The 23,926-nt window shown below is 36.9% G+C and overlaps 3 protein-coding genes, 1 long non-coding RNA gene and 1 other non-coding gene across 5 annotated transcripts; 2 read left to right on the forward strand and 3 right to left on the reverse strand.

The window, feature by feature from the left end:
* Positions 1–3,775: 3,775 nt before the first annotated feature.
* On the forward strand, positions 3,776–5,799 carry LOC121795553 (pentatricopeptide repeat-containing protein At5g13770, chloroplastic-like). The gene has a single exon (XM_042194093.1). The coding sequence runs from the start codon at positions 3,873–3,875 to the stop codon at positions 5,730–5,732; it is 1,860 nt and encodes a 619-aa protein (XP_042050027.1). The 5' UTR covers positions 3,776–3,872; the 3' UTR covers positions 5,733–5,799.
* Positions 5,800–16,283: 10,484 nt separating this feature from the next.
* Positions 16,284–18,102, reverse strand: LOC121741474. The gene is made up of 2 exons (XR_006037880.1): positions 17,897–18,102; positions 16,284–16,760 (listed from the first exon to the last, which is right to left on the reverse strand). It is a non-coding gene; the product is annotated as an uncharacterized LOC121741474 (long non-coding RNA).
* On the forward strand, positions 16,646–17,291 carry LOC121741466 (putative phytosulfokines 6). The gene is made up of 3 exons (XM_042134230.1): positions 16,646–16,787; positions 16,854–16,927; positions 17,008–17,291. The coding sequence occupies exons 1-3, from the start codon at positions 16,700–16,702 to the stop codon at positions 17,116–17,118; spliced, it is 273 nt and encodes a 90-aa protein (XP_041990164.1). The 5' UTR covers positions 16,646–16,699; the 3' UTR covers positions 17,119–17,291.
* On the reverse strand, positions 17,614–17,686 carry TRNAR-CCG. Its single transcript has one exon. It is a non-coding gene; the product is annotated as a tRNA-Arg (tRNA).
* Positions 18,103–20,836: 2,734 nt separating the features above from the next.
* LOC121804383 (splicing factor U2af small subunit A-like) lies at positions 20,837–21,577 on the reverse strand. The gene is made up of 2 exons (XM_042203896.1): positions 21,432–21,577; positions 20,837–21,324 (listed from the first exon to the last, which is right to left on the reverse strand). The coding sequence occupies exons 1-2, from the start codon at positions 21,452–21,454 to the stop codon at positions 20,901–20,903; spliced, it is 447 nt and encodes a 148-aa protein (XP_042059830.1). The 5' UTR covers positions 21,455–21,577; the 3' UTR covers positions 20,837–20,900.
* Positions 21,578–23,926: the final 2,349 nt, after the last annotated feature.

Consider the following 23,926-nt stretch of genomic DNA (forward strand, 5'->3'; position numbering starts at 1 on the left):
TTGCATTACTTGCTCCAGAATTTCACCCTTCCTTTGCTCCATCATCTCCATCATCTTCTTCTCCATTTCTGCACCTCGAGTCACCGTCCCGACGTCCGGGGATCGATTGCTCTGAATACCACTTGTTACGACCTTACTACGTGACTTCCCAATCTTAGCTCGTAACACACAAATCCACCACCAATACAATGAATCAAACGATAATCTGCAACACAATTAATGATCAGAATAAGAGGAATTGTATAGATCGTAATCCAAGGAAAATAACAACAACAATGCGTAAGAAAATATAGAGAGAATGCTCTAGATCCACGATCTAAGCACAGCAACAATCACAACACAACACACGCGTAAGCAGGGGCGGAGCTACGGTGGGGCATGGGGTGCCCTTGGGCCCCCCAGCCATTTGCGTTTTTAGTATAATATATATTCAGAAACCATTGCTATAGAATTTGGTAGCGCAGTTGGCAAGTGGTGTCCTTTGGATCATGCTTGCGGGGAGGTGCTGAGTTCAATCCTCACCCACGCCATACTTACATTTTACTATTTGCCCAATGTTAGTAATTCATTTCTTGTCAAATCATCCCAGATGTGCTATATTTACCAAGTGACTTTTAAAGATTATTTTAAAACTTTTACCCAATGCTATATTCTAATTTACTTTTTGTCAAATTGTATTTTAACGATGTGCTATTTTTACCCAATAATTTTACTGTCAAATCATTTTTAAGAGGTGTATTATACTATTTAATCAATGATTTTTAATGATTATAGTTTGAAAGGATGTTATTTGTTCAATGATTTGTAAACATTGTAATATATATTATATTTTAAACTGCTTTGTTATTGGTATTGTAATATAATTAATAGTTTCATAAAAATTTTCTAATATGTACAACTAAGCAATTTGCTTTACTTATGAAAAACTTAATTTTATTAGTAGGTAAAATTCTTTTAAAGGTAATCACAAAATGCTTATATCAATTATTCTTGATTAGATTAAATTTGCTTGATATGCATTTATTTCTTGAGTATTACATATCTGAAAACATACCTTTAATTTTAAGATCTTTTAATTCTAAATGATGAAAAAAGGAAAAACATATAAGGGTCTTACTACGACTAATTTCAATGACAAAACCACCGAGAGATACCTACAACTATTAACAGTGGCAGAGCTAAATTTTTTCTTCTTGGGCCCCCCACCGCAAAATTCCTGGCTCCGCCACTGTGTGTAAGGTGTGATCTCGGTTCCTTTTATACTCTGCTCTCCACACGCTTCCCGTCTCTGTTCCATGTCACCTTGGCTACTAATCACACGCTCACGCGCTTTACACGTCATCGCCACCTCAGCATGTTAGTTAGGATGTCGCATGAGCCAATTATTGATCTAGCAAAGCTTATTGAATCATCTACTACCTTACTATGTTGCATGCATATGTTTAAATGCGGATATAGTCATGCATGCAACACTAAGTGTACTAAGGTGTCAAATGGCGATGTCTACGTGTGCACACACACATCCCTCCATGTAAGTAATTTATAAACACTTCATCGTAATAGCTTATTTTCAAAGTTCTAAGTTCTTGTAGTATTTTTTATTTCAAAATAAAGTAATAGTGCTTAGTTTATCATATTTTCGGTAATTTCATTCACAGGTCCATTGTCTTAGACGAAACACGAATGTTGAACATATTAGTATATTACAATTTTTATAAACCAACTGCATAACACTAAAATTCTCAATGGCACTTATTCATCACATAGTCTGATAGTCATATATACAACATATAAACGAATTCAAAGTTTCAAACACTGTATGCTTTAAATTCGTTATTTCTTTAAAATAAACCTACGATTCTAGAGAAAATAACATTATTGGTTTGTAAATTGATGAGCTATATGTCATTTTTTTTAAATAGCGCATACTAGTCGTTTTTAAAACTGGTCACAAAATAAATATACTTAAAATTTATTTGGATTTTATTGACGACTTTCTTAATCCAGACTGAAACAACGTAAATGCCTCAAATAATCTATATTTGGTATGTGTATACGTAGACATTTCTCTACTTCTTTATATATTTTCGAGAATATAATTGGCGCTTTTTGCTCGATTCTTGTGGATAATGCCTTTTTCTTGGGTCTCCAGTGCGAGGCTATCAACAATATAAATAATTTAGAAGTAGAGAGGTTTTGTACTAAGAGCATCCGCAGCGGTGGCGGTTGGCGCCACCGCCGTCCGTGCCAGCGGCAAGGCGAAGGACCGCCACCGCTGCAACCGCGCCGCTGGCACGGCGCTGCTCGATGTATCGAGCACGTCCGTGCCAGCGGACGCACACGTGGCGGTCTCCCATTCGCCAACGGCATAGCCGTTGGTTTCAAACATTTTTTTATTTTTTATTTTTTAAAAAATCGGATTTTTATTAAAAAAATCGATAAAAAATAAAAAAAAAAAATTTCACTTCCCCAAAAAATTATATCCGTTTATAAACGTTTTTCCCCACTTTTTAATTTTTTTTTTATTTTTTTTACCCCAAAAATACACACTTTCATCTATAAATACCCCCAATTTCACTCCAAAAAATTCACACTTTCACTACACAATTCTCATCATCAATCTCTCATATCCATTTTCATCTTCCTCTCACACCCTACAACACCACTATGTCCGGTAACGACGACAACCCAAGCGGCTCTCACGGTTGGAACCCCGAATGGTTCGGTTCGCAACTTCAAACGCACGAGTCCATGATATTGGGTCTCCAAAAACAATTGGGGTTGGTGCCGCCGGATGCGTAGTCTTCCTCGGGTTATATTAGCCAATAATTATGTAATTTTTAATTTTTAGGAGTTTAATTATGTAATTTTTAATTTTTAGTATTTTAATTATGTAATTTTTAATTTTTAGGATTTTAATTATGTCTTTTTATTTTATTTGTAATTTGTTATTTTTACTGTGGTTTTTTTAATGAATTTTAGTATTATGAAAATGTTTTTGTGTAATTGAATTTTATATTAATTGTGCTCGTCCTTGCGGAAGAGCACAGTTGTGGGTGTTGTGCTCTTGCCAGAGAGCAGGCATGAATAGTACCGCCCGGGCCCACAACCGTGCCGCTGGCAAGAGCACGGTTGTGGATGCTCTAATGCACTTACATTTAGATCATTCATAATAGGCAGAGCCCATCTCACGCCTATTTCTAATTTTCTTCTACTACGTTAGCACCCTATTTATCAGTCCATCTCACGCCATTCTTAGCCTATCCTCAGTCTATCCTCACTATCTCTATAACTTATTTTAATTGTTAATCAAATATAAAATAATAAAAATGAAATAAATAAGAGAAAAAAAACATTAAAAAGAATAAAATAAGCAAAATAAATGAAAATGGAGATCAGCGCGTGCAATAGGTGCCAATCTCGCTAGGCGGCACCTGCTCCTCCTGGCTACCACCTATCCCGCCCTTCGACAGTCCATCTACAATAGGCGCCGATCAGACCACCGATCAAGGGCCGCCGATCGGCACCCTTATTGCAAATGCTCTTATGTTATAAAATGAAAATTAGAGAAATTTGTGTGAATATTATTGTTGCATATTCACACTCACCGCCACATATGTAATATGTTGACCTCCATCAAAATTCTAAGTATACTGCGTCCAATAAATTAAAAAAGAAAAAAATGAAATACACAGGCTCTCTAGTACCCACGTGTCCGCCAACAATTGGCTACATAAACCAGAAGTTGCATGCCATATATCCATCTCGATAAGGTATGGCGAAAAAGAAACAATTTTCAGTATTAATTTTAAAAAGAAAAGCAGTCGCTCCTCTTCAAATTGGCGCCGGAGAAGCTGTAGGCCGCTGCTCCGATGGCCGTGGCCAATTCCATCGACTGGTCACTCGGCGCCACCATCACCAGAAAATCCATCCAATTTTCACACCACTCCACCACCAAAACCAAAATCGGCTTCCGTTTCATCTCCATCCTCTTCCTGAATCTGAATTCAAAATCTTCAAGAGCAGCAAAAACAGATTCATCGGCGGTTCTGGAAGATGACGCGGTGGTCGGCGACGTTCCGGTGATCGAGCTCGCGCTGAAGCTCGAAGAGTTCCAGCATCTCCCCGAAAACGACGCCGACTGCAAAGAACTGAATTCCATAATCTGCAGCTTGTTCAAGGATCCCCAAACCGAGCATCTCGCCTACGATTACTACCGCAAGGCGAAGACGAAGCCAGGCTTCAAACCGCTGAAATACACGATGAAGCTCGCCGTCAGGTACTTGATTCGTACCAAAAATTGGACTCTGTTGCTCTCCTTCTGTCAAGATCTCAGAGAATTCAAAGTTTTGCCTGATAAATCCTCCAGCTCTAGATTGATTACGGCTTGCGTCAAAGCTAGGAAATTTAAAATTCTTAATCATCTTCTCCAGCTCTTCATGGATAGTAATGCAGAGACGGGCGTGTTAGCCTTCGATTCCGCCATGAAAGGCTACAATCAGCTGCATATGTACAGCAGCACCGTTGCTTTGTATCAGACCATGAAATCCGCCGCTCTCAATCTCGATGCCGCGTGTTACTGTCGATTGATGGAGGCCTACTTGAAATTGGGGAATTACGAGAAATCAGTAGCGATCTTCCAAGAGTTGGAGGAGATGAAATTGAACGTGACCGAGTCGTCTTTATTAAATTACTCTCGAATTTATTGCGTTCTCTGCGAGGCGTTAGGAAAATTGAGGAAGCCATTTGAAGCACTGGAGTTTTTCAGAGAAATGGGGATGAAGGGAATCCAAGAAGATCACTCGCACTACTCCACATTGATCAGCTCCTTTGCTAATGCCGGTGAAGTAGAAATGGTGGAGGAGCTGATTCAGGAGGCGGAGAGTAAGAATATGCTGAGAGATCCAGCTCTCTTCTTGAAGCTAGTTTTGAGGTATGTTGAAGAAGGGATGGTGGAGAAGACACTAGACATCGTTGCAATCATGAAACGTGTAAACATAAGAGTCTCGGACTGCATCTTCTGCGCGATTGTGAACGGTTACGTTAAGAAGAGAGGAGGCCGAGCTGCAGTCCAAGTGTATGAGGATCTCGTCGAGCAAGGGCTAGAGCCAGGGCAAGTGACCTACGCCTCTGCCCTATCATCCTACGTTCGTCTCGGGCTGTATCCCAAGGCTGAGATGGTGTTTGCAGAGATGGAGAAGAAAGGGTTCGACAAATGTGTGGTGGCCTACTCCAGCATGGTGGCGGCCTATGCCAAGATGGGGCGAACGCGTGATGCCACGAGGCTGGTGGCGAATATGAAGGAAAGGGGGTGTGAGCCCAATGTGTGGACTTACAACTCTCTCCTGGACATGCATGGGAAGAACTTGGAGTTGAAGATGGTGGACAAGATATGGAAGGAGATGAAAAGGAGGAAGATTGAGCCCGATCGTGTTAGCTACACGACGGTGATCAGCGCGTACCACAAGGCTAGGGAGCTGGAGATGTGCATCAAGTATTATGAGGAGTTCAAGGTGAGTGGGGGGGAGATTGACCGGGCCATGGCCGGAATCATGGTCTCGGTGCTGTCCAAGACCAACCGCATCGATCAGCTGGTTGAGCTACTGCATTTGATCAAGGCTCAGAAGACTAAATTGGATGCTAGATTTTATAGATCGGCTATGAACGCTCTCACAGAAGCAGGGCTTCAAGTTCAAGCAAGATGGCTCCAACAAAACTTTGAATATTCTTGATTTGTTGTGTGTTAGTCCTTTGCACAGATAATATAACATGGTTGATTCAAATAATTGGCTTTGGAGATTTCTTGCTTTCAGTTTGATCCATCTTTATAGTGTGAATTTTAACATGGTACAAGCATGTTAGAATTGTTATACTATACCATAGGTAAAGAAGCTTTATTAAAACGAATTTTACGCACATGGAATGAATACAAGGAGGATAAGACATGGAGTAGTAGAAAAGCATGGGCCAGTGTATGTAAAAGGTTCAATATGCCTCTCTATACTTTTGGTTAAGATCAATTGTACTCCACGATTCACATAAAATAAAAATATAAACCAATTTTGTTATTTTACTTCTTCCCATAAAAATAGAATACTTTTATTTTAGAAAACACTTTTTTCTCTATAATAAGATTGACTCTACTCTCCACTAACAATAAATAAAAACAATACTCCAGTTAATTTTTTTTATCTATCTTATTTTACTAAATCCTTACGAGATTTGAGGGGTTATCCTGACATATTATTAAGGTAAGAAATACAACAATGAATTATTTTTTCAATAAAATTGCCATTAAATTACAGCATGTGGCCTGGGCTGGGGCCTTGGCTTGTCGGCTCTGGGATGAATGGGTCAGGTGCAGTCCCATCGATTCCAGTTTTAGCGTTTGGGCTTGTAATACCTTGCTACCTTATTTGTTCGATGAAAGTAATTGGGCTACATGTTTAATGCGAATATTTGTTGGCCTAAAGAAAGACTAATATTCTGCATAAGATACATGAATATTTGTAGTGATAAACCGTACTTCCTTTGTAATCTCTTTTTAGTAGAGATATTTCTTTTCGACGCGAGAATTAAGAAAAATTGTGTTAAGTGATTAAATAAATGGAGAATAAAGTAAGGAAAAAGTAGAGAGATGAAGAGAATATAAAGTACGAGAGAATAAATGAGTTGCTTCTTTGAAAATAAAGAAAAGAAATGACTTAGCTACAGTTTGACAATCCAAAAAGAAATAATATCTCTGTCCGCGAATAGGAGTCCCATTTTTCCATTTTAGTCCGTCGGCGAATAGGAGTCCCGGTTCATTTTTACCATAAATGGTAATAGGGTCTCACCTTCCACTAACTCATTCCACTCACATTTCATTTAAAACTAATATTTACGAGTGGGACCACTATTCCACTAACTTTTTTCCACCCACTTTTCTTAACATTTCTTAAAACCTGTGCCGCCAATAAATGGGACTCCTAATGGCGGACGGAGGGAGTATGATTCAGCTACAGAGAGAGTACATGAAAGCTATTCAATTTTCATGTAAGTAATGTGATATCAAAAGGTGGACATTATTTGACATTCTTATCGTCATTGTTTGATAACTACAAAGAAGTTGTATCTTACAAGCTCATATTACCGTCTAAAAAGTTGATGTGAATGTTATGCTCTGTTATTTTGAGATGTTACGTTCTTATTTGAATTTTATAATATAAGCATAATAGTTATTTGGGTTTTGTTTCTCTGTCCAGTTATGACTGTCTTCTTCTATTGTATCTATCAACGTACAAAATATTCCAATGTTGAATGAGTCTAACTTGAGGGATTGCTAAGAAAACTATTCTGAAACTTAGGCTCCATGGATCTTTATCTTGCATTAAGAACTGGAAAACTCGTCCTTCTTACACATGTAAGTACCAATCCTTAAAGTTAGACCTATGAAAAATTTTAGATGGTAGTCCCTTAGAGATCGGAGTGTTTTTTCCCAATCCTCAAAGTTAGACCTATGAAAAATTTTAGATGGTAGTCCCTTAGAGATCAGAGTGGTTTTTTCCCAATCCTCAAAGTTAGACCTATGAAAAATTTTAGATGGTAGTCCCTTAGAGATCAGAGTGGTTTTTTTCCCAATCCTCAAAGTTAGACCCTTTCAACGTTGGAGTGTTTTGCCTGTTGGTAGATATAGTAGAAGAAGGCGTTATAATTGAACAAAGAAACAAAACCAAAATAATTGTCATACTCATATAATAAAATTCAAATAAGAAGATAACATGTCGTAGTACTGAGCACAACATTCACAACAACAAGTTTTTAGACAATAATATAAACTTGTAGGTAACAACCATTTTGTAGTGATTAAACATTCATAATAAGATCATATCAAGTAAATGTTTAACTTTAGGCATCATGCTACTAACACAAAAACTAAATAATTGTCATGTATTTTTCATTACACGTACATGTGTATCTTATATACTCTTACTAAATACTCTATCCGTCCATGAAAAACAGACAAGTTTTGTCATTTTGGGCCGTGCACAAAAAAATAGACTAAGTTCAAAAAGAAAAACATTTCAATCAATACTAACCCTACACATCATTCTAAATGTGGACCCACAATCCACTAACACTCATTTCACTAACTATTCCCTCTCTCTCTTACTTTTTCTATTTTTCTCTTATTTTATCAATTATACATTAAAACTCGTGTCATTTACAATTTTGTCTATTAATATTCTTTTAGGACTACTAATATACTCATTAAAATTGGCACTAAAGAAATCTAAACTAGAAATGTTACTTTTCCGACATCGTGCTTCGCAAACATTAATAGTAAATATACAAAAACCTGAGATGCAAAATAATTTGAATTTAAAACTTAAATAGAACTTTAAGCAGAATTTCCATTCACAATTATCATTCACCAAAACTAGTAAAACAACTGAAACAAACATGGATGAACTCTCAATTCGTTCACCAAACAAGTCTCGTATGTATATATACATAAATGGTTGAGCAAATAATTATAATAAAATAAAACCTTGAATTGACAAAACAATTGTTTAACTAATTTGATTTTATATACATAGTCATTCATTCACCCTAAAGAGGCGGCGGCCAATTGATTCTTCATAAAACAACCAATTCAATTCAATTCACGGTATGTTTGCGTGATTAAATATCCACAGCTCCATTCAATTCATCAAAACAGAAGAAATTATCGGCATGCGATAATCAGCAGTATAAACTTTGAATTGAATTACCAATTAGTCATCCAAACCGTTAACAAAATCACAAAATACAAATCTTAGATTTTGTGGAATCACAAAATAAACAAGAAAAAATCTTAATTCTCAAAAAAATATAAATAGAGTGGCTCTAATACCACTTGTTATAATAGTTGAATGCACATTTACATAAAGCTTCCCATGATGATTAACATAGAACAAGAGCATACATTATAAAGCGAAAGCATACCTTAATGCATATGGAATTGAATAGCGGAATGACTATAACCCTAACTTATATTTTTATAAAATATATAATTCTTTATTTTCTATTAATTCCTCATTAAATAGAAAATCACATATGATAATTAATGAATCTCTTTAGTTAGAAAACTGAAAAATAGTCATAAATTTTAAATTAATTATGTGGAAACTCATATTTCCAACAAAATTCAGTAATTAAACGTCAAATGAAAACATACATAACATCTATATGTTATTGTAGAGTAGAAATATCCGATGTCACAAAAAGATTCGGGAAATATACCATGAATTGGTCAATTTAATAACCAAAGATTAACTGGTAGTTTACTTTACCAACCTAACTCTAGAAAGTGATTGGCATAGTGCCAATTGGTGTGGAACTCAAGTTCCAATATGGTATCATGACATTGAAAAGCAGTGCTATATACTTAAATTCTAATCATAAAAGATACACCACATTTTATTTTATAAACTTCTCCACAAAGCATGCAAAATAACCCAATTTATATTAATAATCATGACTTTGTCATATAAACTCCAAGGGCTGCTTACTTATCTTGGAACTAAACCTGTGCACTAGGTTGCTTTTGTGGAGTGTGTGTAACCAATTTCGTTTTTATATCTACATGTAGTGTGGAAAAATACTCACACTCAGACGTGACTGAACTCAAGACCTTTTGCTAAGGATTATTACAGTGTCTCAACTTAGCCAATTGAGTTAACAAAACTACTCTTTGTTTTTCTATCTATTTATAGTTCCAGTATTTCTGAACACAGCAATCTGAGTAGCTCGACTAAAGATGTTAGTGACACCATATATATCATCTAACAAATGATCATAGAATGGAAACATGAGTACTACATAATTAAGTATTTGAAGAATTAAATAGTCAAACAAATTAAATATACTAAATACTAAAGTAGGAGATACTCCAAATCCATCTCTGTTATAGATGCTTACTTTTTTTCATCTAGAATGAGCCACTTTTGGAACCAAATCATAAAAAGAGAATTGTAATCTCCATTACATTGATGTGGTGGTATCTATCTTGATTCTTTAATACAATACATATAGAAGGAAAATATTTTTAATTCAAGGATCGTCAAATTGAAAATAAATATTGAGACTCATTGTAAAAAGAAATAAATTTTTAATGTTGCTTGATTATCTGTACAATCAGAGCATGCCTTGCAAGTTGCAATAATTATAGAAAAATTGACGATAATCATCTTTGCATGCCAAAGAGCATAACATAAATACCACAAAACTGGTATACCTTTGAAGACTGAGAGACCCAAATAAAAGTTCCCATAACATTATTAAATAGAGGGGAAAGTTAGATATGAATGTACAAACCTTAAATATTATTATCAAGAATGATTACTTGATTCCACTTAGGATTGGTGGAGATGCCACTTATGGAAATGACGCATACTAGTGGCAACCAGTCCCATGCAAAAAGGACTCTTGAAGAAAAAAATAGATATAAATATATTAAATATTACAAGAAATTTAAAATAATTAGCTCAATAACCAAGCGAGTACTCGATCATATCAGATACTCCCTCCGTCCCCAAAGAATATGTACTTTGGGTTCGGCACGAGTTTTAATGTAAAATTGATAAAGTAAGAGAGATGTAGAAAGAAAAAATAATTAAAGTATTGTTTGTGGAGAATAGGTCTCAACTCATTAGAGAGAAAATAGTTATCAAAATTGAAAAATGTATATTCTTATGGGACGGAGGGAGTATAAATTTGAAAAGACCATTAATTGGAAACTTGCTTGAACTGCTTTGGTATTTTCTATAGACAAGGGTTTTGGCTTTTAGTTAATATAATCTCTCACCTTTTTACAAGATACCCTTGATCGGAACATGTATTTATACCCCTTGGTATTCTCCAGCTTGCATGATTAACTTAGGAAACCAACTGATGTGAAGAGAGACAAAAATATATTATAAATAAATTTTTAAGCATTGAAATGGGACATTTAAAGGAGAATATAGAATAAATTTGTAAATTTAAAGAAAATAGCATGAATATAAATTTTTTAGGAGTGCATTTGTCCACCAAGGCTCCATGTAGATACGCCTGAGGGCCTACCCATGGGGAGAGGCTAAAGCCCTCAATAAAATTATTTTTTAAACATTCTATCTTATAAATTTTTAAAATTTATCCAAGTTTAATGTAAATTATTGTTTGAAAGCACTTACAAATAATCTAAAACAACCAAAAATATACTTTGAAATAAAATTAAGAATTATAGCCCCTATTGTTTATTTCTTTATTTCTGCATCTGTCTCTAGCTATGCCCATGCTATTCATAACAAAACTTACCGTTCAAATCTAAATTACCAAAACTTGGGCTCTTTTTAAATTAAATTTATTATTTGGTATTTAAAATATTTTATATCAATTAATTAATCAATTTTCCTACTAATTCTGACATATGTAAATTCTTTTTCCAAAAGGTGCCAAAGTTATGAAGTTTTTATGTACTATACTGGAATAAATTTCAATTTGTTAGGTTTTATATAATAAAGCCTTGTTCAGAATATCTCTTGGGAATATATCATCTTTTACTGCACTAGGTACATGGGTTGTGCGCTCGGACCTCGGAGGGTGTACGTGCACAAGCTGTGTGCACCTCTTGTAGCATTTGACAATTTTGCACAAAACAACTATAATTTTTTCTACATGAGTCATCTAATTGAGACGGACAAGATATCCGCGTCCGCATGAAATTCTTTTGAAGAGATTGGTGGCCATGAAATAGTGAATGGAGTTCTCATTTATGTCCCTTTATTTCTTTCAAAACAAATCAAAACTCTTTAAACAATCAATTGCACGATAATTAAGCTAAACCACGTTTATTAGCGTCAAACTAAACTAAAATTTTTAGGTTTAACCCTGAAATGCTTCAAAAGTTTATCAATTGTATAGTAAATGATTACACGCCACCAATATTATATTATACTCCACTATAGTAGATAAAAAGTTGTATGTGTAATCTCTTAATATTTTGAAAGATTAGACCAATAATATACTTAATTTTACGGAATTCCTTTGCATTAAAAATGTCAATTTGAGAGAATTTAGTATTAAGGATAATATTAATTAACCATCGATTTTATCAATCATGAATACACTATAAAAATCTATATATAATGTATAAATTTCGAAGTTGGCTAAATCTCATTATCAGAATATATTTTCTAAAATACTAGTACTATGGAGTAAAACACTAAAACAGTGTTAAAATGTTCAGAGTTTTTATCAGGGGTTAAAAATACCAGTGATATAGTATCAATCATATAAGATGTCAGCTAATTCCAAGCAGGTTGACTTTTGCATAGTTGAAGTGATATTAATTGCACATTTAATTTTGGACATATATATATATATACATATATATATATATATGGACCAGTAGAAGCAAGCACGACAACGACCAAACCAAATCGGTAAATCCTGTATCTTCTGCTTTCTTCAGGATAGCATCCGCCATATCACGTGAATATGTTCTATTGACTTCTCCATCTGTTTTTGTATGTTTTTGTACGTTGCTAATGCTAACTTGATACAACAATGATGCAAAATGAAAAGTCAACTACCTTAAAAATATATTCAACTCATCTTAGAACTCAAATATACTATGTAATGTTAACGATGAACTCAACTTCGCACAAATTCCTCCGTGAGGTCGCGGGAACGTTTGCCCGTCGATCGCACACGACAAGAACCAGGATCAATTCCTCCGTGAAGTCGCGGGAATCTTTGCCCGACGATCAACAACGACAAGAACTAGGGTGGTGAGTTGTTGAAGAAGAAAGTAGCGTAAAAAGTAATTTTATTTCTTGATTGAATAATATGAAAGGTTCCACACATATTTATAATATGTGGGATATAATACCTGCCCGGGTCTGTCCCAAGAGGACGAGGCTGGCTGAGAAACGATCAGCGGTCCACGCAGCGATGGACCCTCCGCCAACCCTAACTGCGGCAGTGAAGTAACCGATGTAGAAGTCGGCCAAACTAGGCGATTCCGCCCCAATTCCACTCGCTCTCCCGGCCAATCCGCGTAGGGTGGATCAGGGTCGAGCCGCGGTGGCTGTTGCGCGGCGGCTGCCCGCCGATCAGATGCATCCATCCTTGCCCCCAACCGTGCGATCGACGCGAGCACATGCTCAAAAAGCTAACGACGGTGTATCCAACGCTCGCGACGACGTTGATTGTGATTCCGCCCCCATGACGACGCCGGCGGTTGTCGTAGCGAGCGGCTCAGTGCGGTACGTCCCCCCATGGTTCGCCATATCAGTGAGTTCAACCACCACCGGTTCGGAGTAACCCCCACCGTCGTGTTGTGCCCAAGGGCTGTCCCACGCCGTCGATTGTCGCCCATCGTGAATTTCATGTCTGTGGTCGGGATTAACCCACGCGGTCGGCTGTCTACCGCGATTGTTCCCGGCGCTGACTCCGTAGCAGTCCCATGGCGACGCTCCAGGTAGGGCAGCGTGCTGCGGGCCAAGGGAGGAGGGTCCGCCGCCAAACCCTAATTGTTGCATCGACGTAACCGCCGTCGCCGACGTCCAGATGGCGGTCTGCCGCCCAGGATCCGCTCTCCCCCGCTGAAAATCCACGTATGGCGGATCTGGTCTCTCTCTCGCTCAATCAGAATAGGGGGGCTTCGGATCGGGCCTTGGCGGTGGCGGAGCAACGGAGTTCCGCCGCTCAGATGCATCTAGCCACGCCTCTATGCGGGCCAGCGATGCTAGTACGTGTTCAAAGGCAAAGGCCGTCGTATCCAGCGCACCGGTTGACGACGATGAAGCCTCCAGCCCGCGGGTGGTTCCGGCGGCCGAACCGACGAGCGGCTCTGCGTGAATTCCAGCCCGATTCGCCATGCTAGATTGAGCTCGCGATGAAAGCACCAGTTGTTAAGGATGTACTCCTTAACCTTGATTAGATTCCTCCGTGACGTCGCGGGAACGCTTGCCCGTCGATCAAGCACGACAAGAATTAGGGTTTGATATTGAAAAAGATAAAAGTTGCGTGAAGTTATTCTATTTCATATGAATGATGATTATGAAATATTCCCACATATTTATAATGTGGAATCCTCAAATAAATAAATCTAGTCTAATCTTAACTAACTAAGCAAAATATACGGTAAAGATATTAATTATTTATTAATATATGGGAGATATGGAAGATATGTCTCGTATCAACTCCCCCACGGTTGAAATCCACCTTGTCATCAAGGTGGAAACTACGAAGACACGACTAGAGTTGAAAGCCAAAAATTGTTGAGAGACGTCTCCTCCTGGATCAAACGCCCAACGAACAGCTGGACGTCTACCTTCATCATCTAGATTTGCCAACGGATCGACTTTGAACTTGTTCTGGAACTCTATCATCCCTTCCAAAATCACGATCTCGTCCTCCTCGCTCCACAGTACACGATTAACGGAGATGCTGTGATTTTTATCCATTTTCTCCATTAAAGACTTGACCACAAATTCTCTTCTGAACAGCTTCTTGTAAGCAGCAACGTCCCAGATTTCCACATCTCCAGATAATTTCCCGACTAATAACAGAGCCTCATGAACAGGGTGAAAATCCATGCTAGTCATGGACGAGCCTATATCCAAAACCCGTTCGACCGTGCTAGGAAATTCAATAGGAGGTCCATTTCGAGAAGCTTGACAACGGGTGGAAATAACCGTCTGCGAGACCTCCTCCTCGTTTACATGTTCTGTTGACTTTACATCGACAAAGAGCCTACTCTCCCCAGCTAAAGCACCAAGTGCATCCGCCCCTGAAATTGAATCAAATACAACGAGAGGACCTTGGTCGGATAGAGCTTCATGGTTCCTTATTGTAACGAGGGGATCAGTTGACGAGTCTCTCTCGAGAGGCCCGGGATCCGCGGCGGGCTTGGATTTAGCCTTCCTGTTTGATTTCGGAGTCTCTTCGACTGGCTTCGCGGCGAGTGGCCTGACTTCCGAAGCGTCGGACTCAGACTCCGTTTCAGATCCGGAGTCGTCTTCGTCGAACGAGCTGGAAAGGGGGTTTCTTATTGTTCCTTCACTTGAGGCGGATTCTGGAGAAGCCAAATCAAATCCATCACTCTGTTTCTACTGAAACTGATCCTTAATTCCTACCGCCCCTATCTTCAGATTCTCATCGACATGAACCCTAATCGCCCGCAAATTCGCTGCATCAGATCCGTCAAAATGCGGGGCTTTCATCTTCTCGTAACGTGCCTGCTCCTGACGAAATTGATCATAACTGGGTGTGTCAGAATAGCCTGCTCCGTCATGTCGACCCCATGCGTTGTCCCACGCAGACATGTGTCACCCAGACCTATTCTCCAGCCTATGAGTGGGATTGTCCCACGCCGTCGGTTGTCTGCCAAGATAATGATCAAAGTGTGGCTGATCCAGACGCCCATGATCAAAATGCTGCAAGTGAGAATAGGGACCCTCTTCTCGCCGGCCCCATGCATTCTCCGACTCCGGCACGTGTCTTTCGGCTCGATTGTCCATTTTATGGGCGGGATTGTCCCACGCCGTCGTCTGTCTGCCGTGAGTCATCCCCGCGCTGACCTCGTAGCGGTCCCACGCAGAACCTCCATGTACGCCCTTCGATTGCAGCCCATGTGAGATGTCGCTGCCAAACCCTAATGGCGACCTGGACGAAATCGCCGTCGCCTACGTCAATACCGCACTCAGCCGACCAGAATCCTCTTTCCCACGCTGCCACTCCGCATATGGTGGATCCGGGTCAGGTCGCGGCGGTGGTTGCGCGACTGCCGCGCGTCGCTCCGTCACTTCACGCCTTGCCTCCAACCTCGCCAACGAAGCAAGAACGTGCTCGAACGCCAGCGCTGGAGTATCCAACGCTGGAGTCGACACAGATCGTGACTCCCCCCCAACGATGACACCGGCGGCAGTCCCCGTCATCGGTTCCGTGCGTCCAGTCGCACGATTCGACATTAAAATTGAGCTCGACAGTGAAAGCACCAGTTGTTAAGGATGAACTACTTAACCTCGCACAAATTCCTCCGTGAGGTCGCGGGAACGTTTGCCCGTCGATCGCACACGACAAGAACTAGGATCAATTCCTCCGTGAAGTCGCGGGAATCTTTGCCCGACGATCAACAACGACAAGAACTAGGGTGGTGAGTTGTTGAAGAAAAAAGTAGCGTAAAAAGTAATTTTATTTCTTGATTGAATAATATGAAAGGTTTCATAACATGTGGGATATGATAATATCTTAACAATAAAGTGTATCGAATCTAATAAGATCATAAGCCACAAATATGGTAAATCAATCATTTCAAATACATCAGCACTCTTAACGATTTTACAATCATACCTAATTTTTTTCTGGCAAATTCTGCCATGACCAAAATTCAACACACATATACACTGCATCTTTCTTGTACATTGACATCATATTTCGTCTATCATAATATGCCCAAAATTTGACAGTCATTATAAAGTATAAACTGTAGAAAAAAAATGAAAAAATGAAGAGTGATGAGATAAGGATAGTTGAGTGCGGTTTGCATGTATTTAACTATTTATATTATTAGGCATATATGCTCTCTTCCACCTTCCAACTCCCAAAAATATCATCCTCTCCTCTTCTCTCCTCTCCTCTCTCACTACCCCCTTAAAACTTAAATCCACACCTTTTCTTCAATTCAACCATGAACTCTAATTTTCATAAACTCCTACTCATTCTCCTTGTTTTCTCTACCGCCACCGCATCTGCAAGAAAAATTGCTTCAACAAAAGGTACTTGCCTCATTTACTTGGTTTTTCCGACTATTTTTTAACTATACCATTCGAATCTTTGTGCAGCAGCAGGAGAAGTGGATCAACAAATCAAGGGTGAGGAATCGGATTCGAAGATTGCAAGTGATGATTCTTTTAATGTAAGCTCGTGTGATATCATATGGTGTGTTTAATATTGCTGATTAGATAATGAAATTATTGAATAAGTTTTGGATGGCAGAAGTTGATGGGGATGGAGGACTGTGGAAATGGAGAGTCAGAGTGTTTGATGAGAAGGGCTGTTTCGGAGGCCCATTTGGATTATATCTACACTGAGAAGAAGGGCAACTAGTGCTTTTCAATTTCAAAAATGTGTGTAATTGTGTTATTGGAAGTGGTGCTACATAACAAGTACTCCTAGTATTTAGTTTCATTTTCTAGTGCCATGTTATGGATGATATTCATATATGTATCATCAATTTATTCAATCATAAATAAATTTAATAGTACTGTACTGTGTGTTTACATAAGCCTGGCCGTCCTCATCTTTCCTCTTTCTTTGTTTCAAACTTTAAATTGATAATATAGTTTGCCGGTTCTTTCATTACAGTAAAATACTCAAATACTTCTACTTGATTGATTTACCAAAAATGGAACTTTCGTAGTTGGAGTAATTTATTACTATCTTCTTTCTCAATACAAAAGTACTCATTTCATTTGACCATCTCTTTTCACAATTTCACACAACAAACTGAACAAAGTTAGCACAGTTTTAAGATTTCATAAGAAAAATAAAAAATAAAATAAAGAAATTAAAAAAGAAATGAAGAGAAATGACAAAAAGTTACGATCACAGTGGGATTCGAACCCACGACCTTTAGATTCGGAGTCTAACGCGATATCCACTCCGCTATGTGATCATCTTGCCAGAAATATAGGTTAAAAATAAACAAAAACAGGAACGGCGACTTCTGGCATTTTCCAGATGAAATAGACAATCAACAAATATCCCAAAAAGAAGACAAAACAAACAAGGGGAAACAAGAATAAAAACACGAGCAATAGTTTTTCCACCAAAATTAAAGCAAAAAAAATGCAGGTCCGATAGAAAAAATTTAAACAAAAAATACCTTCTTTTCTGCCAAGTGCGATCAGACGGGAAATGTACAATAAAAGAAAATTGTAAGAATTTCGATATCCACAAAGTTACGTTGGTTGCAAAGGGGAGATCCCGCTCCAGAGAAAAAGAATAGAACTGGATCGCCATCGAATTAGGGTTTCGTGTATCCCCAATTTAAAAGTCAGAACGGCTTCAACTAATAGCAGGAGCGTTCAATTCATTAGTCATTACGACACACTAATCTTTTTATTCCAATTTAACCCTTGGCCATTTTTTTATTTTATGTATCGACGAGAAAGCCCATGTTCACTACCTTTGGTTTGGGCCTTCTGTGGTTGGGCTGGCTAGCTCCATTATTTCAGATAATCACTACTTTTTTTAACTAGATTTCTGGGTATGACTCTCACCTAGGCAAGTTGACATTTTTTTAATCTATCATATGCAGTAGGAGTACATAGATTTTTCAGCAAAATTTTCAGAAAATAACATACGTATAATTAGTTCATAGTTTTATACATTAGAATCTAAATTTAAATATTACTCTACTAACTTAATAATTATAAAGTAAGGAGTTCTATTTCTCAGACAAAACATATTTAGAGGTTCTTATAGTAGGAGTACATTTTATATATTGGGTCCTCCTATAAATTTTCGTTTCATTAGTAGCTTACTAATGCATTTTGTTTAATTAGATTCTTATACTCATGCATTTTGATTTAAAATGTTTTTTGATTAGATCTTTAATTAATCGACTTAAGAATTGAATTAAATTTTTTGGGGTATTTTAATTTATTTATTTTTCTTTTTCTCCTCTTAGTTATTTAGAAAATAATTCATTTGTACTATCGACTTAAGAATCATTAGAAAAAATGAATTTTTTTTAAGTTAATAGCTAACAATATCAATAAATTTTTTTATTTTCTAATGATTCTTGAGTAGATATCGTGATTGAATTAGTTTCAAAATAAATAAGCAAAAAGAAAAAAAATAAATAAATTTAAGTAATACAAAAAAATTAATGAAATTGTGAAATCCGTTAAGTATTGAATCAAAATGCATAAATATAAAGAATTAATGAAATAAAAAATTATAAAATGGCCTAATAAAATAAAAAATTATTTTAGTATAAAGACCTCTAGACGTATTTCACCTTTTGTTTTTGTAGAGTATATTGGTATATATCATGATAGTAGTATCAACGTCAATCCTCTCTCGTATAGTATCTCAGATGTGAGTAATTTGTAACTAACTAAATTCATTTACAAATTTCAATTTTTGGTGCCATCCCATCCAAACATTATTTAACATCCCTATTCTTTCTTTTTTCACATTCATATAATTGGTTTTATAGGATGCATTTTATTATTTTGCATGACGATATAACAAAATTAACCATTTAGATTGAAGTGTGGAGAATCTCCACTGGAGATCTTCGAAATAAACCGAAGGATTTCGGTGGCCCAAAAACCTGTGGCGTTCATTTGGTACTCATGATCGCACAATTTTATGCAGAAGCAACACTACAGTCGACATTTAATTATTTCTTCTACATGAATTTAATTTTTCATTTATTAAAGAGTAAATGTCAAAACTGATCCTGAATATATGTTCATTTTATGATTTTTGGTCATATGCTTTATCTTTTGAATTTTTGCATCCTGAACATTTCAACTCGGATCACAATTGGTCCTACACTAACAATTCCCTCAATTTTTAAACGATTTTGACCGATTTTTAAACGGTTTTAACACGAATGGGACTGTTAAAATCATCAAAATCGGTCAAAATCGGGTTTAAACCGTTTAAAATTGACGGAATTGTTAGTGTAGGGCCAACTGTGATCCGAGTTGAAATGTTCAGGATGCAAAAATTCAAAAGATAAAGTATATGACCAAAATCATAAAATGAGCATATGTTCAGAATCAGTTTTGGCATTTACTCTTTATTAAAATGAATGTTTTTGCATGTGTTTGTTCAATGCATCTTCCTGGAAACTTCCTCAATGCAAATTGACAGTTGCATTGAGTTGGATGATAGGGAAACATCCATGCTCTCGTCTCGATCCATGTATATAATATTTTTTAGTTTACTATTCAATACAGTTCTGGTTTTAAGAAATAAGAAAAGGAATTTGTATCTAAAATCACTAATTGGATTAAATTTGATTTTCTTATAAATATTAAAATTGATCTATAGATTCATACATTTTTATGTTATAGTGATTCTATAACATATCGTGTGCTGCTGATAATATATAATATGGGGAGTATGTATCTACATTGATTCTATGATCATCAGCAAAGATAATTTATACTACTACAAATTAATCATGGGATGGACTGCACTATCTATTCTACACTATTTTTATAAATTTGTTTACATGAACAACAGTTCAACTCTACCACTCAGAGTTCCTGATAGACCTCTTACCATATACACGTAACAATGCATCTATATTATAGATATTCCTAGTAGGATGTTGCACACCAAATCAAAGGGAATGAAACACTTTTTTGGAGAAATACGACACTGATGTTGTATGCAAACAGTATCATGATCAGTGCTAGAAGACTATAAGACCATTTTAGAAAAAAATTTATCAGATTTAGCATAGACAACAGCTTCCTAGCACATAGTATGCCATGCAGACATATAGATGGGTCCAGGAGGTAAATTCAATTTTCACCTAGTTGGACAGTGGGAAATTAAGGTCAAAATGAGAAAAAAATAAATAAATAAATTCTGGGCTTCAAAATGAGAAATCATGCAATGGTTCTCAGCCCAAAAAACGAAAAGAGAAAAGAATGAAAAGCATAACAAAGAAATGTTACTAAGAAACATAAAGTTAGCAAAAATTTATAATGTTCCATGACAGAATTGAAAACCTGCACATTGGAAAATGCGCAGTAAGCTATAATTTTAAGACATATCATTCATAATGAAAGCTATTCAGTGTGAAAAAATCCAGAATACACAGGTGGAAAGGGAGCAAGAACATACCATCGCTAATATTGTCAGTACCTATATCCATTCTGCTGCCTTCGTACATCGTTTCCTTCATTCTCCACAATGTGGGAGTCGTCATTTCCAGCTCTTCGATCCTCACCGCCAACACTTGCCTTGCTGTTAGCATGCTCTGCTTCTTCCTTCTCCCTATTCCACTCTGCAATTTTAGCACGCCTCTCTTCACTTCCTTCCCTTACAGGACTACGATTCCTCCTGCCACCTGGACTTCGGCTTCTACCCCTCCTACTTCTTGGACTTGTGCTCTTGCGCCTCCTGCTTCGACTTCCATGGTGATCACGGTCATCATGCGTTCTGCTGTGACTCCGACTCCCATGTGAGCGGTCATCATAACTACGGTGCCGATAGGGACTCCTGCTCCTGCTACGGCTGCGTCTGCTCCTACGCTTCCCAAATAATTGGTGCCTCAACTCCCTGTAACAAGATGTACTAATTATAATAATGCTCAAACATTCATAAGTTGGCAAGAAAATGTTCAAACCTACATAAGTTTGCTTTAGTAAAAACAATTAAATCAGCACCTGCTAATTCTTTTCAGACGCATGAAGTTACAGTAGCCACCTCGGTTGCATGCATCCTCCTCATACTGCCTACAGGTAGCTTCCCGAAAATCAGTCACTGGGGAGAAATCAACAATAATTGAAGAATCCCACAATTAAGTCGGAGGAATCATATCATTCATAATAGTCCTACAACACCAAATTAAAAAGAATAGTAAATACAGTTACATGTCCAATGTTATCAATCTCATATGGCGGCTTATGGCGCTTCGCCTAAAAACCGCCACAGGGATATGGCGTGTTAGTATGACGGTCAATAATTAAATAAATAAATATATATAATTCAAAAATTAGAAAATAATAAAAATATAATATCTAAAACTCTTAAAACAATTAATAAAGCATAAAATACAACTCTAACCTCCGTGTTTCTTGCAAAATGCCCCATTCCTAAATGCAGTACACACGCAATGTTCTCAAATGGCAGATATGGCGGAGCTATGGCGTTTCCACCACCAAACGCCATGCCATAGCACCATGGCGCCGCCATATCCGCTATTTGATAACATTGTACATGTCCATGTATCACAACAAAAAGTGCTACACATAGAACTGTCGGCATAACAGCGAAGACATGCATAATTGAGCTTAATAAACCAAAATGTTGTTCTTGAACCACACAACCCTACAACAGTAAGAAACAATATCATAGAGCATACATCTGTTTGTTGATAACATAAGACAATGACAAACATGATTCACTATCACTATGGCCTCATTTCTTTTTGTTTTACAGGCAAATGAATATAAATTTATCCATCTGCCATGGCAGATATTTGACTACATTGATAGGTAAACTGCCATGCCACATTGTGGTGTAGCGCTTGGCTGGAAAACCGCCATAGCCATTAGATATTGGACAACATTGATTTGATCATATCAACATTTTATTCGTTAGAATATATACACACCAACTCAACCATCCTCTATACAAGCCATGACAATGGTACATATTGGAAAGCAGAAGCGTTGGGCTGTGCTGGGCTTTGTGTGGAGGCGGGAACAACGGTCGCCGTGCCTGCAGGCGCCAATTTTGAAGTAGAAGGGGCAGTTAACCCTGTCCTTCTCTGTACCAAAAATTGACGCCAAGTGCTCCGCCATTTGAAGGTGAACCAGAAAGCTTGCTTATTAATTTGGGTTTCAAAAGAAGCAATGGGGAAGCTATTTATTATGAACGACTACTATTATCTGGAGACTTCTAATCAGGATTCAGAACAAAGGATTTATTTAGATAATTATACAGATTAATGATTTTCTAACTTCGTTTCATTTGATTGCTATGGACTATGCCGTCAAGTGATAATGTGGCATACTTTAATTAATCAAGTAGGAGTATTTGTGCAATTAAGTACTAATAGAGATATTTTTCTGAGAAATTAATTCGAGATATCTTTTGACAAATTTACTAGAGATATTTTATTATATTAATACTCAGTAGCTTAACTTACTTACTAGTAGATTAATTTATCAAGCAGATTACAGAAAAAAGTAGCCAGTCGATTAAACAAGCAGATTGGGCCTTTTCATAGGCAGCCCATTATTACGGGCTCATGTATAGTGGCCCATACTGTCCTACGCTACATTCCAATGGCACTATTGCGATTATTAAAGAAAGGCTCAGCTACATGTGTTGATGTACGGGCTATTGCGATTATTTCTAATTGGCATTATCTATTTATTTAATTTTTAATCTAATTTAGATGCGGCGAAAATATAATTACAGTGATCTTTTTCAGCCTGATATACTCCTTTAAACATGACATTTTTAGTATGCAAGTTAGTTAAAGTCACTTAATTTCTTGTACATTCTGGTAGAGTACATGAAAATATAAATCCCTCTGTATTGTCAAATGGTAAATTACATATTTAAGTAGACCTCGTTTTACATGTTTTTGTCTACTTTCTGGCGATTTAAGGTATTCTATTATTTTTTTTGCTAATGTTTCAACCTTTATAAATAGGGTATTGACTATTTATTTTAAATCTCAAGAATTAAAATCAATTAATCTAAAATTTCTTGAAATGAACAAACACGCACACGCTCAACTACATAAAAAATAAATATATCGTATTGTGTTGATTAGATCAAGAATTGCTCCACTAACTCCGTTAAATAATAATCCATTGAAATCATGAATGCATTTAGAGAAGTGCTAAATGGTCATAATATGGTCAGCCATAAAAATAAAAAATTAATAAAAGATAGTGTTTTTAATGTCATTTCGCTGAAATCAATGCTTCTAAAAAGTATCAATTTTATTTGTACAATTGTACCCTTAGTTATGAAATATAAATATGAAAAGACTAGAATTTATTCAATTGAATCATTCAATATTTATTAAGGTTACATGATAATTAATTTAATTCTTTCTTATATTTATAATACCAACGCATCGTGGTAATACTTTTATTTTTCATATTTACTTAAAATACTCTAAATGTTTGTATATTTAAAA

This window comes from Salvia splendens, chromosome 1, assembly GCF_004379255.2.
Source record: "Salvia splendens isolate huo1 chromosome 1, SspV2, whole genome shotgun sequence".
Lineage (NCBI taxonomy): Eukaryota > Viridiplantae > Streptophyta > Magnoliopsida > Lamiales > Lamiaceae > Salvia > Salvia splendens.

What these genes read in the sequence shown, in the direction of transcription:
- LOC121795553 (XM_042194093.1), top strand. Translation starts at nt 3,873, where the DNA reads ATGGCCGTGGCCAATTCCATCGACTGGTCACTCGGCGCCACCATCACC.
- LOC121741466 (XM_042134230.1), top strand. Translation starts at nt 16,700, where the DNA reads ATGAACTCTAATTTTCATAAACTCCTACTCATTCTCCTTGTTTTCTCT. An exon ending in AAAAATTGCTTCAACAAAAG is followed by an intron (nt 16,788 to 16,853) that starts GTACTTGCCTCA and finishes ATCTTTGTGCAG; the next exon opens with CAGCAGGAGAAGTGGATCAA. An exon ending in CAAGTGATGATTCTTTTAAT is followed by an intron (nt 16,928 to 17,007) that starts GTAAGCTCGTGT and finishes TTTGGATGGCAG; the next exon opens with AAGTTGATGGGGATGGAGGA.
- LOC121804383 (XM_042203896.1), bottom strand. Translation starts at nt 21,454, where the DNA reads ATGCGTCTGAAAAGAATTAGCAG. An exon ending in CGTCTGAAAAGAATTAGCAG is followed by an intron (nt 21,325 to 21,431) that starts GTGCTGATTTAA and finishes ATCTTGTTACAG; the next exon opens with GGAGTTGAGGCACCAATTAT.